Here is a 14,792-nt window from a genome sequence, read left to right on the forward strand (position 1 = left end):
TTGCCCAGTTTGATCCCAGTGGCTGCCTGGGGACAAACACCCACTCCCCGATAACCCTCAGGATGGGCACATCCTGCTCGGGGTGAGCACTGAGCTGGGCCCAGGGCCAGGGCATTGCAGAGACACTGTGGGGGGACAAGGGCCTTGGGGAGGTGTGGGCAAGTCCCAGACAGGGACAGTGCTGGAGTGAGAACCTTGTTGGGGATGGGGTTCCTGGCAAGCCCCATGTAGAGCAGCTGTGCAGAGTGGGAGCCAGGTACTCTGGGATGGCACAGTGGCCACAAGTGTGACAGGCTGAGGGTCAGGACAGGAGATATTCCCCTCTGGAATGTGCTCTGGGGCTGGAGACTGGACCAGCTGGGACCTGCAGCGCTGGAAAATGGGGTGGTACGGATGTGGGATGTGCCACACCTGTGTAATTCTCCAAGCCTCAGCCTCATCTTCAGGTGATCCCAATCCCCCAGCGCTCTGGGGGTCTGGTGGAAGATGGATGGTGTTGGAGTGGGGATTCACCTGTCTCCAGCTCCCTTCCCCCAGGTACCTGGGCCCTTCCAGGGGCGGCTGCCCCATACAGGAAGCTGGAGAGATGCTGGGAAAGGGGGCTGGATCCATATTGCAGGTGGGATGTACTCTGTGCCAGGGCTGGGCTTGTTGCCAGGACTGGGGGCTGTGCCAAGCCAGGCTTTGGCCTTGGGTCTTGTCAGGGAGGGCACAGGGAGGAGTCCTGTGAGGGATAAATGTGCTCCTCACTTGGTGCATCCTCCACCCGTGCTGCCAGTGCTAGAGGAAGATGAAGGTGGCTCAGTGTGTGCTCAGTGTGGCCCTGCTCTTCTCCATCCTGCTGTGCCCCCTGACACAGGCCAAGGTGAGGCCCCGATGTCATGGTGTCCCCACATGCTGTCCTTTGTAGCTTCCCATCTTTGGTTTCTTGCAAAATCGCCCTGGGATCTCCTCTTTATCCCACCCAGGGTCTATGAATGGCCTCGCACTGATCATTCCCAGTTCCTTTCCTTTTTTCACTTCAATCCTTTGCTTTTCTCTCTGGCCACTGCAGTGGTGTCTCCTGGCATCATTTGTGAATTCACCTGCCACTCACAAACCCTGTCCCAGTCTCATCTTCTCCTCATCTGTCCTACTTCTTCTGCCCACTCCAATCCCCTCTGTTTCACTCCCATGTCCCTACACTGGAATTCCTTTCTTCTCCCCTGCATCCCAAACAGGGCCCCTTCCATATCCCCAGCCCAGTCCCTTGGCCTCCCCAGTTCACTCCAGCTCGGTGCCTTTGGGTCCCTGCTGCCTCACCACAACCTCCTTGGAGGCCCTGAATTCCAATCCCTTTGCCTGCCCCCCACGCAACCCCCCTTTGGTCCCTGCACCCTTGTTGTCCCACAGCCCCACATGTTCCAGTCCAGAACCATGGTTTGTCCTCCTTTCCCAGACACTCCTGCAAGGAACTGAAAATGATCTCCAGGAGGTGAGTGGGGGGTGGGATTGGAGGGCATCCCCTCAGGGAGCTGGGGGACAGTTTAGTCCCCCCATCTCTTGCTGGTACCGAGGGCATCCCAGTGACAAGTGAGGTCTCCTGATCTCTCTGCAGATGGATTTAGACAATGTTGTGATCCTGAAGACGCCGCTGGTGAGTACCACGAGTTCTGCCAGTGTCAGACCCTCCCCTTGCATGGCCACCGTACTCTAGGTCATCCCTGTGCTGGAAGCACAGCCCGGTGCACCCCTACTGACACCCCAGACAACACCCCTGCACCTTTTGAGTTTTGCTAGGAAACCCCCTTGACCAGGACTCCCCGTTGCCTTCCCATCCCTGTCACCCCAGCATCCCCTGGATGACCCAGCATGCAGCCCCTGCCCCAGCTGTGCCTCTTGGCCAGGACCCCACTGCTTCTGAGCAGGAGAGCAGCAGCTCCTGCACCCCATTGCTCCCACAGGCCCCTTCCCCCAGGATCCCCTCACTTTCCCCTTTTTTTCTCAGTTCAGCCCAGTGCCTCCAGTGTGTCTCTAATAAGTCGTTTCTGTCCCCAGCTCCCTGTGCTGAAAAGCTGGTGGGTCCCTTGAGGCAGAAGCGCCTGGCTCTTGCTTTCCATGGGTAGGTCAGCAGTGCTTCCAGGGAGAGGGGTGAGGACAGGGTCCATCTCTTGTCATGTTGTGTCCTGTGTCACCCTCTGGTGTCCGTGCTTTAGGATTGCAAGAGTTGGTGACATCCATGTCCAGCCTGCTCCGGAGGCATCAGGAGATGATCATCCCTGAATGACTCCCCTGTTTTCTCTTGAGCCCAGCGACATTTCTCTTGAATAATCAACAAAACCCTTCAGACAAACCTATAGCCGTGTGTGCGCGTGTATGTGTGTGTCTGGATTTATACTGTCCTGGTGTTCCACTGGCCAGGGCATTGCAGAGACCCTCTGTGGGGACGGGGCCCTTGGGGAGTGGTGGTCAGCTCCCAGCCTGGGCCAGTGGTGGTGTTGGAGCCCTGTTGAGGATGGGGTCCCTGGGACTCGGTGTGTGGGGCAGCTGTGCAGAGAGGGACCAGGTGCTCTGAGAGGGCAAAGGGGCTGCAGGTGTGACAGAGTGAGGGGCAGGGTGGGAGATATTCCCCTCTGGACTCTGCTCTGGAGCTGGAGACTGCACCAGTTTGGAGCCTGCAGGGTTGGGAAATGGGATGCTGTGGACGTGGGAAGTGCTACAACTGAGCAATCCCTGAAGCCTCAGCCTTATCTGCAGGTGATCACCATTCCCCATTGCCTGAAGATCCCAGCTATGTGGCTGATCCTATTGCCCATGACCCCATGTTCTCCCCTCCCACATGCCATATTTGGGGCTGGGGTCAGCTCTAGAGTGTCCTGCAGGGAAATCTCCAGGAGGGGAGGAGCACTGGGAGATGCAGGGACCTGGCTCTGGGGCACTGTTGAAGGATGGATTGTGTTGGAGTAGGGATACGCTTGCCATTGGCTCCATTCCCAACCCTTTGGCCCCCAGAGGCACTCAGGCCCTTGCAGGGCCATTGCCCCATGCAGGAAGTTGGAGAGATGCCAGGGGAGGGGCTGGATCTGTGCAGCAGGTGGGATGGAGTCTGTGCCAGTGCTGGGCTCCCAGCCAGTGCTGGGGTCAGTACCAAGCTAGGCTTTAGCCTGGGGGCTGTTGGGGAGGGGGCAGGGAGGAGCCCCGGCAGGGATGAAGGTGCTCCTGCCCTGGTGCAGCCTCAGGGAGCGCTGCCAAGTGCAAGAGGAAGATGAAGGTGACGGTGCTCAGTGTGACCCTGCTCTTCTCTATCCTGTTGTGTCCCTCACTACAGGCCAAGGTGAGGCCTGATATCATGATCTTGCCCTGTAGCCTCCCATCCAATCCTTTTGGCCCTCTCAGACATCTCCTCACCACGTTTTCCTCTTTGTTGTATTGCTCTAATGCCCTCCCACTGATCATTCCCAATTCCATTTCCTCCCTTTTCCCCCTCACTGCTTTGCCTTTCTCCCTGGCCACGCAGGGCTCTCCTGATGCCATTCCTGGACTCCTTGCCTACTCCCAAACCATCTTCCAGTCCTGTTGGTTTTCCCCTCATCCATGCTGTTTTTTCTGTCTCCATCAAGCCACTTCCTTGCAATCCTGTGTCCCTACAGTGGAATTCCTTTGGAATTCCTTTCCTCTCCCCAGCATCCAACAGGGCCCCTTCCCTACCCTCAGCCCAGTCCTTTGGGCTCTTCAGGTCACCCCACTTCAGTGTCTTTGATCATCCTTGGAGGCCCTCAATTCCCATCCCATTGTCTCCCCCTCCACCCTGATCCCTGCACCTGTGTTCCCCACAGTCCCACAAGGCCCAGTCCACATCAAACCTTTGTTACCCTTTCCAGGCACTTCTGCAAGGGATGGAAAATGATCTCTGGGAGGTGAGTGGGGTGTGGGGATTGGAGGGCATCCTCTCTAGGAATTGCGGGGCAGTTTTGGTCCTCTCGTCCCTTGCTGGCACTAGGGACATCCCAGGGACCTGCAAGGTCTCCTGGTGCTTCTGGAGACAGATTAAGAGAATGCTGAGATCTTGAAAACCCTGCTTGTGGGCATCATGAATTCTGCCGGCTTCAGACCCTATCTGCACATGGTCACCATACTCCAGGCAATCCCAGTCTGTCCTAGCACAGCCCAGTGCACCCCTACTGATACCCTAGACAACACCCCTGCCCCATGGAATTTTCCCAGGGAACCCTTTTCTCCAGGGCCCCTGTTGCCTTCTGATCCCTGTCACCCCAGGACCACCCTGGATGACCTAGAATGCAGCCCCTGCCCCAGCTGTGCCTCTTGGCCAGGACCCCAGTGCTTCTGGGCAGGAGCACAGCAGCTCCTGCACCCCATTGCTCCCCGTAGGTCTTCTCACGGACCCTCTTCTTTTCTCCTGCCTCCCACTCCAGCCCAGCAGCCCTCAGTGCATCTCTAATAAGTCCTTTTAGTCCCCAGCCCTGTATGGCTGAAAAGCTGGTGGGTGTTGTGTGACAGAAATGCCTGACTGCCTCTGTGGATGACTAGGTCAGCAGTGCCTGCAGAGACAGGAGTGGGGATAAGGATTTTCACATGTCCAGTGGACAAGGAAGGGTCTGGCTGTCCTCTGCTGCCCCTGTGCGTTCCCTGCACCCAGTGACACAAAAAGACCAATCCTAAAGCCAAGCAAGTCAGGCTGGGGACTGGTAGCTCCACGATGAGGTCCCCCACATTTACATGATTCCTCTCAGCTCTCCCCCAAGATGTTTGGTGTTTTGGAAACGGAGTGAAGCCCAGCTGTGGGCAATTTCAGTGGGTGAGTGTGTGGCCAGGCTGAGCAAAGGTTGGAGGCTCCTCAGGAGCGTGGTCTGGATGTGGAAGAAGAACATTTTCTTAATCATATTTCTGTTTAAACAGAATTTTTTGTGCTTGGGCACGAGAGCAGAGTGCCGTGGTGGGACCTGTGCCAGGGAGAGCCCGAGACGCCAAAGGCACCTTGGCAGCAGCAGCTCCCTGCAGGGCATGGCCACAAGCCTCCCTTGGCAAGCTGGCCTGGTGGCCACCACTGCAGAGCTGCTGGGTCAGGGGGGGATTTCTGGCTGGGGCTCTGCCTCAGCCCACAGAGTGTGACCTCAGCCCTGGCTCTGTGCCTGGGCCCTGCAAAACCTAAAGGTCACCTGTGCCACCCTGGTGCCCATCCCTGGGTCTGGCACTGTCGGTTCTCTACTTGGTGGTGCCTCCAAAACTGTCCCCCCCCTTCTCTACAGCCTGAGCTTGAGGATGCCCTGAGGAATATAACAACTCTGTGCTTTCCAGAAACTATTAATAAAGCGCCTGTTTGTTGTCTGTATAAACTTAAGAATGGAACTCATTACAGACTGCCCAGACTGCTTTGTGCCAAGTGTCTTTTTTGTTACTCTATTTGGTGTGTTCTACTTTTCTTAACTTTTGATAATATTTTCCATAGAGGGATGCCTTTAGTCACAGTATTGCTACATCAGCAGGTACTGTGCTTGTGTTAAGCAGACAGTAAAGAGGCATGATCACTGTGCATTGAGGTACAATAAAGCGTCCTGCTCTGCCCTGTGTGACCAAGACAGGTCTTCCTCCCCCTTTTCTGTCCCTGCAGGGGCAGTGCCTGTGAGCAGAGGTGGAGGGAAGAGAGTCCCAGCACAGCTGCAGAGATGCAGATGGTTGTCAACTCCACTTCCTGCATAGAAATCCGGCATGAAATTGCTTCTAAATGCTGCTCCCTTCAGCTCCTGGACACCTACTCACAGAGTTGTGAAAAAAATCCCCCGGCCACTGGCTTCCAAGGTGAGTTATGCCAAAGTTAGAGCTCGGTGGGAAATCTCTATCCTTTCCAACCCTTTTAATATAGCCATACATGGTGGAGTACATGGATGTGTCTTGTACAGAAAAGAAGGAGTGTGAAAGCAACGTGACTGACACTTTTCAGTCTCTGTGTTCATTCTACACCCGTGGGTACAAAGACATCATGGAAACCCTGGCACAGAGAGACCCTTCAGTCCATGGGTACAGAGACATCCCAGAGCCCCTGGCATAGACAGACCCTTCTGTCCATGGGTAAGTGAGCACAGTGGGGGTGGGTGAGCAGTGAGTCCTGGACGGGAGACAAACCTGGCTCCAGCCCTGCCAGGCCCTGCCAAGGCTCAATGCTGGCTGCTCTGAAATGGGAAAGCCCTTCAGCCTTGTCCCTGCCCAGAGGGGCAGTGCTGGCCTGGCAGCACAGGTTGTTTTCCCCACAGGCTGCAGGAGATGAGAACACAAGGCTTGCAAACACTGACTGCAAGCCACAGCTCTGGGTGCTCCCCACGAACCTCAGCCCAGGGCCCAGTGTCTGCCCCAAGCTTCAGGGGATGCAGTGGGAGCCCGGCTGGGCTCTGCCCTGGGGCCGTCCTGCAATGACAGCTCCAAACAGGGAGCATTCAGTTGCCACAGACAGCCAAGGCAGGGGTGGAGGGGAGCTGGTCCAGCCCAGCACTGCTGTGTGCTGTGCTCTGGGGCTGGGGCTCCCTGCACAGGGGACTGCACTGCTGTGCCAGAGGAGACAAAGAAGCTTCAGCTTCAGCCTAACTGAGGTGCATGGGTGGGCTGGGAAGAGTGGGGAAGCTCAGGGGGATTCACAGAGTTCATCCTGCTGGAAGGACGAGGAAAAGGGAGTGGGAACTCAGCAGTGAGGAGAACTGAGGGCTGGAGAGCAGCTCTGAATGACACTAAAATCTCACTGGACCTCTGAGACATTGCTGCTCTTCAGCCAGTGACAGCATGAGATCCTAAGCCTGGGGATCAGTGTTCCTCGTGGTGAGGGGCATCAAGGAAGGCAACAATGTGATGGAGACTGTGATGGGCTGGGAACTCAGTGGGGGAAAGGAGGGAGCAGTTGTGAAGTAAAAGGCAGGTGGGGGAGAGAACTGTTCAGAGGAGGGCTGAGCTACAGCTTGTGCAAGCTGAAAATGTCATTTGGGGTCGTTCCAGATGGATTTCATTTCAGAAGGTATTGAACAGGATTACTTTGTTTTCCCTTGGAGGTGTACACTCTGCAAACTTGAGCTGCGTTGCCAAAATGCTCAAGCAAGTCTCTGCTGCAGGTCACACCATTTCTCCTTTGGCTGATTCGGGCCCGGTGCTGAGCTGCAGCAGAGCCCTGGCAGAGCCCAGAGCAGCCTCAGCATCCACAGGGCCCGGCTGCAAGGAGAGAAACCAGAAATTGCCCGTCAGCTGAAGGCTCCTGAAGGCTCACCCTTGTCCCAGCTCCCATGGTGTCCAGGCCACGCTGGCCATGCCCAGAGCAGTGCCCAAAGCTGCCCATCATTGCTGCCCCTCATTGGGCAGCAGAGCAGGAGGGCAGGACATGTGCCCAGCCTGCAGCCAGCCATGGCACATCCTCCTCCTCAGCAGCTGCCACAGCAGGATGCTCCGGTGTTTGCTGCCATTTCCCAAAAGCTCTTATCCCACCATGCAAAGAAGACGGGGACTCACCTCATGCCATCGCTGCTGGCAGAAAAGCTGGTCCCAAACGATGTCCTCAGCCTTCTCCAAGCGCACGGCCCGTCCACACCGCAGCTGGTCCCAAGCACCTCCTGATCCACACTGGACCCCACCTGGAACACTTCCTTTAGAGAAACAAACAACAAATTAATGAAAATAGCTTACAGTGCAAAGGGGGGGAAAAGAGAAATGGTAAAAAATCTTATCTCTATCAAGGGCTTGAGGAAGGCCCAACCCTACATGCCAGGGAAAAAGCCACCCATGGCTGAGAGAAGCCCATGCTTTCTCCCTTTCCCCCTGCGCTGCCGCAAAAGTTATTTATGGTGATCCCAAAGCAAGCAAGGGCAGTGGAGCAGCCCAAGCCCTTCCTTGCCTGCAAAGCAAAGCAGCCAAGCACAATTCTGGAGCCCCACCTCTGCTCCCACCACGGGGCTTTGTTTGTGTCAAGCTGGCTGCCCCAGCCCCAGCTGGGGCACGGTGGGTGCTGGGGGCTGTTGGCAGGGCCAGGAGCCAACTCCCATTTCGTACCCACCCCAGCCCATCCCCCAGTCCTGCCAAAAGGCAGCTTGGCAGACGACAGAAGAATCAATTTTATCCTCCCCAGCAAAGGGGGAACCTTTGTTTCCTGGGCAGGCTGTGCAATGCCCAAATCTGGGAGCATCCCCCTGGGTCTGGACTCATCTGTAAATTTGCTGTGTGGAGCCTGGCTTTGAAGAAGGTGCCAGAATCCAAGTCTGTCATCTTCAGCTTGCCAGTGGCCAGGTGGAGGAAGAGGTTGTCATCCTTGATGTCATCCTCGCTGTCCCCAGCAGCAGCAGCCCCACCTGCTACAGCTTCTCCAGGGGCTCCTTCTCCTTCCCTGGGGGGGAGACCAGGCTCTCAGTGTTCTGCCCAGGGCCCCAGCTGTCAGTGAACCAGGACAAGCCAAACCAGCTCAGATGGTGGCCACCAGTGCTGGGCAGAGAGCAGCTCAGCTCCAGCCCAAGGGCTGGGTGTTCCCATCTGATGACCTGGGTGCAGTGGCACAGGCAGGACAAAAAAGTCTGGGCTTCTTTGCTTCTGATTGCCAAGGCCTGTGTGGAGCTGGAACTTACCAGAGCCCTGCATCAAAGTGCGCCTGTGGCTCTCTCCCTTCTTCTACGTCAGGTGAATTTGCTGCATCCAAGGGTCACAAAGCAGGTCTTCTAATGAGGGCCTTTCTATGTCGAGCATGGATAAACACCTTTTGATCAGATCTTGGCAGTCTGGAGAGAGAAAGCAGAAACCACCGGTCACTTGGAGGAGGCTGCAGTCTGCTTTGCCCCATTATTCCCATGCCCAAGCCATGCTGCGTGTGCTCAGAGCTGGGCCTAAAGCCTCCCATCAGTTCTTTGTTTTGGAGGAGAGCAGGAGAGCAGGACCTGTGCCACGTGCTCAGCAGCTGCCAGAGCGGGATGCTCACGAGCCCACTGCTGTCTCCCAGCACTGCCTCCCATTCCCCCCGTGCCCAGAGATGAGGATTCACCTTGAGAGAGCCGTTGTGGCAGTGAGAGCTGATGGTTCCAGCTGATGTTCCGGCCCCTCCTGAAAGGGTGCTTCCCACAGACCATCTGGTGCAGCAGGATGCCCAGGGACCAGATGGTAGCTGGCTTGCCATAGTACCAGCCAAAGCGGGTCCATTCCGGGGGGCTGTAGGACCGTGTTCCTATGGGACAGAGATGGAGTTCATCAGGGGAATGCTGCTGCTCCCAGAGCCTGGCCCCAGAATCCTTGGCCATGCTAGGGCTGCACCAATGGCACATGGTGTGACCCCTTGCCTCTGGCCAGCACCTGGGACGTGTGTACAAACTTGGGCTTGGAAAAGAAGCCACTGGTGCTGCAAGAGGGCAGCAGAAGCCCTAGCAAGGCCTGAGCATGACAAGGAAAAACCCACTCAGTGGTGGGGAAATCCATGTCTCCATCCTCCCTGCCTGCATTGCCCCAAAAAACAATTATGAGGCCAAGGCAAACAAGGTGAGCACAGTAGTGCAAGCCCTTTCTCACCTGCACACCAAAACAGCGGGTGCGCAGGTTCTGCCCCTCCCCTGCTCCCCTACTACCCCCACCCATGGGTGTTTTTGTCAGGCTGGCTGCCCCAGCCCCAGTCCTGGGCACAGCGGCTGGCAAAGGCTGCCAGCAGGGCTGGAAGCTGTCCCCCCAGCCGCCCCCAGTGGAAAGCAACTCAGCTGAAGACTCAGTGCCATGACTGGCAGCAAAAAGGAGAGTCCACGCTCCCACAGCCAGGCTGGGCCCTGAGCTGTTGGGCCAGGAGATGCTGGGAGCGGGAAGACGGCGCTGTGTGGGCTCACCTGCAAAGTGAGTGTAGGCTGTGTCCTGCAGGTAGGTGCCACAGCCAAAATCAATCAGTTTTGCCTGCCCGCTGGCCAGGTCAACGAGGATGTTCTCCGGTTTGACGTCCCTGTGCAGGACTCCGCAGCTGGTGCAGTGCTGCACGGCCTCCAGCACCTGGCGGAACAGCTGCCGCGCCACCTCCTCGGACAGGAACCCCCGTGCCCGAATGAAATGACGGAGGTCCTGACACCGCTCCGGGCGCTCCAGCACCATCAGGATCTCGCTGGGGAGCTCAAGCCACTCCAGCAGCTGGACAACACCAGGGAAGCCAGTGGACACCTTGTCCAGGAGCACGATCTCCATTGGTGCGCTGGTGCCGTCGGGCTGCAGGAGGACCACGATGCCGTCAGCGGGGCTGATGCCGTGCCAGGGCTCGGGAAGCCCTCACCCAGCCCGGGATGCTCTGCTGGCCCCACACGCGCTGTCCACCCTGCTGGGCCTCGGCTCATGCCCACCCAGCACGCCCCGGCTTCTCCCGCTGACCCCCGCTCACTCACCAGCTCACCCCAGTGTCGGACTCGGTTCCGTGGCACCCTTTTGATGGCCACCTGCAAGCCAAGGGGAGCAGAGGGCTTAGCTCGCCGCCCGCCCTGCCGAGCCCCATCCCTCCCCGACCCCTCCTCCTCCTCCTCCTCCTCCTCCTGCTCTTCCCCTCCTCCTCCGCCCGCCGCCGGCCCCTCCACTCACCGGGGCGCCGTCCGAGAGCCGCGTCGCCGCCCAGACGCTGCCGAAGCCGCCGCGCCCCAGCAGCGAACCGAGCTGGTAGCGCTCCTTAATGCCGTGCTCCACCTTCCCTGCCGGCGAGACGCGGCTGTCAGCGCTCGGCCCGGGGCCAGACACGGGCCCCGAGCGCCCCTCAGCCGTCCCGGGCCGGGCAGCCCCTGGCGTTCGCTCTTTGGAACGCGACAGCGGCGGCTCGGGGCCAGCGGCCGCGCTGCCGAGCGGCGGAGCTCGGGCCGGGGAAGCCCCAACGGAGGCGGCGGGAGCGGCCGCGCCCTGTGTGCGCTCTGCGGGCTCCGGGAGCAGCCGGCGCCGGGACCGGGACCGGGATCCACGTTGGGGCTGGGGCTGCGGCCGGGCCCGGGGTCGGGGCCGGACCCCGCGTTGAGGCCGAGGTCGGAGCCCACGTTGCGGCCGGGGCCGGGGCCGGGGCCGGGGCCGGGGCCGGGGCCGGGGCCGGGGCCGGGGCCGGGGCCGGGGCCGGGGCCGGGGCCGGGGCCGGGGCCGGGACAGGCGGAGCCAAAGGGAGGCGATGCCGCACCAGGCACTGATCCCCGCCCAGCAGCGCCACTGCCAGTACAGCCAGAGCCGGGCTGAGGAGAGACCGCGGCAGGACGGCCGGGGACGGGGGCGGGGACGGGGACGGGGACGGGGAAGCCCCGCCCGGGGCCGAGGGCGGGCTGGGGGCATGAGCCGGCTCGGAACGGGGAGAGGGAGACTGGGAGAGGAGGGAGACACCGGGAAACGGAGACTGAGAGAGGCTGTGGGACTGCGGGAGTGGGAGAGGAGATCCAGAGGGTCGACAAAGTCGCTTGATTCGCTGCTGCTGCTGCTGCTGCTGCTGCCGCTGCTGCCGCTGCTGCTGCTGCTGCAACTGCAACTGAAGCCCTGGGGCCGTTTGTCCCCATGGCCGTTTTTCCGTTTTTCCGTTTTTCCGTTGCCTTCTCAGCCCTGTGCCAAGCCCCGCGCACCCCGGGGGCAGCCCCTGAGCCTTTTCTTTCCATGGAGAATAAAACATCGTTCAAGCACAGGCATTGGCGGCCAAGATTGGGATACTGCCTCTGAAATTCTGGATATATACAAGGATAGCTCCCAGACAAAAGCTGCCAGGACTATGTAGGTTACCTTGGCTTCCTGAGGGCCGACTCTTCCCTGCCTTTGAAACACTGGGGCTCCCTACGTTCCTTTCTATGGAAAAGAACTGTCCTTCTTGTCCAGGTGCCCATGGCCTCAAGCACATGACCATTTGATAGTGGTCAATGGAGTGGAGAAAGGAGTTCTGTGCTCAGTGGGCTGGAGACTGAGGACAGCAGAGGAGAGCCCTGGGAGGGATTGATGGGCAGTTTCAGAGATGATGGCTCTTTTGACAGAGAATATCCAGAGAAAGAAACAATTAATACCAAGGGCAGCTGTGGAGGCCCAGACTGGAAACAAGGAGAAGGAATTTCTCTCCCAGAGCAGGGCTGAGGTGCAACACATCCCCCAGAAGGAGTCTGGGCCAGCCCAAGGCACAGGCATGGGCAGCAGCTGAAAGGTTCTTCTGAATTGGACTCCTCGAAGGGTTTGTGCAATCTCCTCCTAGGCCCTGAGGTTCAAGGACTCAGCACCAAATGCACCACGGGGCTCACGGGGATCAAGCAAGTCCTGACAAACCACGGCTCTGCCTTGATTTCCCTCTGGTCTGGTGCAGTCCATGAGGAAGGTTTTCTGCTGCAGTTATGGAGAAATATCCATTGGAGTTTTAAAGGGTGGATTTTATTACTGCTGATTTTAGAGCAGAGGTGATTAGAGCATTGTGTGGTTGATATTGATCCAGGGTCTCTCCTCGGCAGGTCTGGCCTGCTCAGAGAAGCTGTGCCTTGAGGTCTGACCCAGTGTGGACAACCTTGCTCCACTTTGCCCAGCCCCATCCCGTCTGTCCTCCCTCATCTGGAACCTGCTTTGCTTGGAGAACTGGCTGCGCTCAGGAAAGAAATGTTTTCCCTTTTTAATTTTTTTAAACAATCTAAAACTCCTAATTTTCTCCACTGCAAACAGACATAGTCCTCAGGAGTGTGCCTGCCCAAGGTGCCACCAAAAGCACTGCAGAGCTGCCCTGGGCCAGCTCTGCGGGTGGATCATCATCGCATCCTGCACTGGGCCACTGCCAGGGGCTGTACAGGGCCATGGACACTGCACTGATCCCACGGCTGGGTTTGTGTGCCACGGCAACCGTGAGAAGTTCAGGTTTCCTTGGAAACATTTGGGAGAACTGGGACATACTGGGGAACACTGGGAGCACTGTGGGAAACGCTGGGACATACTGGGAGTGATACTGGGGAGGAGTGGGTCAACGTGGGAACATGGGGAATGCTGAGGGGGAATCTGGGTGGACTGGGATGGACTGTGGGGTTGCACTGAAAACTACTGGGACATACTGGGATTGATACTTGGAAGTACTGGGACAAACTAGGGACACAGGGCGCACTGTGGGGATGGCTGGGGGGCACTGACGCCTACTGTGGATAATACGGGGAGGAACTGGAATGGACTGGGAACTAAGCCAGGTGTATTGGGTGGGACTGGGGTGTAGTGGGATGACCTGGAGGGGCACTGGGTTTGTACGGGGCTGTACTGGGGATGGAGTGGGCTCCTGCCTCTGGTGCCTCCCATTTGCCAAGACTCCCGCCCATCACTGCACACAACCAATCAGTGCTGGGTCTTGGCACTTTGGGGGCGGTGCCTGGTGTCGGCGCCATCTTTTCTGTTTTTGCCTGTGGCTCCCGTCATGCCCCACGGCCCAGTTGAGCCCCGTTGGAGCTGGGACAACAACGCCCGTCATGCCCTGGGCTTCACAGAACCCCAGTGTCCACCCACCACATGTCACGTATGTGTCCCCCAGACCTCCCAGGATCTCTAAGTGCCCCCGCAGCACCCATTTGGCACACCCCAAAAGCATCCCCAGACTCCAAAGTGCTCCCAACCCCATAGATGGCCGTTACAGCCACTTCTGGGAATTCATCTCCTGTCATCTGGAAGAGACGGTCCGAAGTTTCCCTCATTTGCCTCACGACCATCACAAGAAGACCCCGGTGAACCCCACTCGCTCCAGACAGGAGTTTTCTGGCCTGGTTGCCTTTGAACAGTTCTGGCCTGGCCGAGGTAGAGGTTTACCAAATAACTGTTTGCAGCTGTGCTGTGCTGTGCCGTCATGGTGCACTGCTCTTCGAGGCCACACTAGCCCAGCCAGATTGGCACCTGCTTCTGTGAGCACACAACGGTCCATAAATCTCCCCACCTCTTGGCCAGACATCGCTCACTTTGAGAAAAGACTGTAAAACGGTGACTCTTTGGAGAAGCCTCTTGAGATCTCCCCACGTAAGGAAGACACGTCTATTGGCCGAAGACCACGAGGACTCCGTCCCATCCCTTGGTAGCTATTTCCCTTCCCCTCTTTTCCCCTTTTGTTTCCTTAAACTCTCCCCTCTGTCGCACAACTGAATTGTTAGCATCAAATAAAGTGCTATATTGAAGCATACTGCTGTCCCCCTGCTCTGTGTCTTGCACCTCAAGATCAAAACAAAGCATCACGATCCCCGCCTGGATTGGCGGATCGTGACATTAAATTGGCATCACGGACTGGATTATGACAGACAGAAGGGCTGCAAGGTTGTGTGTAGTCTGTAATAGGGGAAGGACATCTTGCTCCAGCCGCACCTAGCTGGTCACCTCAAAAGGAGTGAGCTTGTCCAGAAAGCAAGGGGGGCAAGTTCAGATTTCCTGCAAACTGCACAGGCCTAGGTGGAGAGCACCCCCACACTTGTTTGAGGGCTCTGTCTGTAGAATTTCACTCTAGGATCTCTTGGTGTGGAAGACGGGACTGTTTTTGTTGGTTTTTATTGTGGTTTTTTTGACTGCTTGGTGTAGCAAAGAGACAACCAGAGATTTGTACTGAAGCTAGTGCCTCCCAAGCAGCTTCGGTCTCTTCACCCACACAGGGAAGTGAAAGGGAACACAGAGAAAAGTTGTGTGTGTGTGTGTGTGTGTGTGTGTGTGTGTGCGCGTGTGTGTGTAACTTAAGTGATATACCTCCCTGCAGTGGTTTTTACTTGCCCCTTCATAAAATGAGTGAAAATTGCAGTGCAACAAATAAAGCTGCATTTTTTGCTCTATTAGCTATATATAGTGCCAGACCCTCTCAGGGAGGAGAAGAGTGGGCACCAAATAATTGG

The 14,792-nt window shown here is 57.6% G+C and overlaps 1 protein-coding gene across 1 annotated transcript; it reads right to left on the reverse strand.

Annotated features, from left to right (window-relative positions):
- Positions 1 to 7,092: 7,092 nt before the first annotated feature.
- On the reverse strand, positions 7,093 to 13,402 carry LOC134055570 (serine/threonine-protein kinase pim-3-like). The gene is made up of 9 exons (XM_062511974.1): positions 13,335 to 13,402; positions 10,994 to 11,299; positions 10,549 to 10,891; positions 10,359 to 10,409; positions 9,819 to 10,185; positions 8,996 to 9,175; positions 8,638 to 8,735; positions 7,483 to 7,616; positions 7,093 to 7,147 (listed from the first exon to the last, which is right to left on the reverse strand). Exons 1-9 carry the CDS (start codon positions 13,400 to 13,402, stop codon positions 7,093 to 7,095), a joined length of 1,602 nt encoding a protein of 533 aa, XP_062367958.1.
- Positions 13,403 to 14,792: the final 1,390 nt, after the last annotated feature.

The sequence above is a fragment of the Cinclus cinclus genome, chromosome 33 (assembly GCF_963662255.1).
Source record: "Cinclus cinclus chromosome 33, bCinCin1.1, whole genome shotgun sequence".
NCBI lineage: Eukaryota > Metazoa > Chordata > Aves > Passeriformes > Cinclidae > Cinclus > Cinclus cinclus.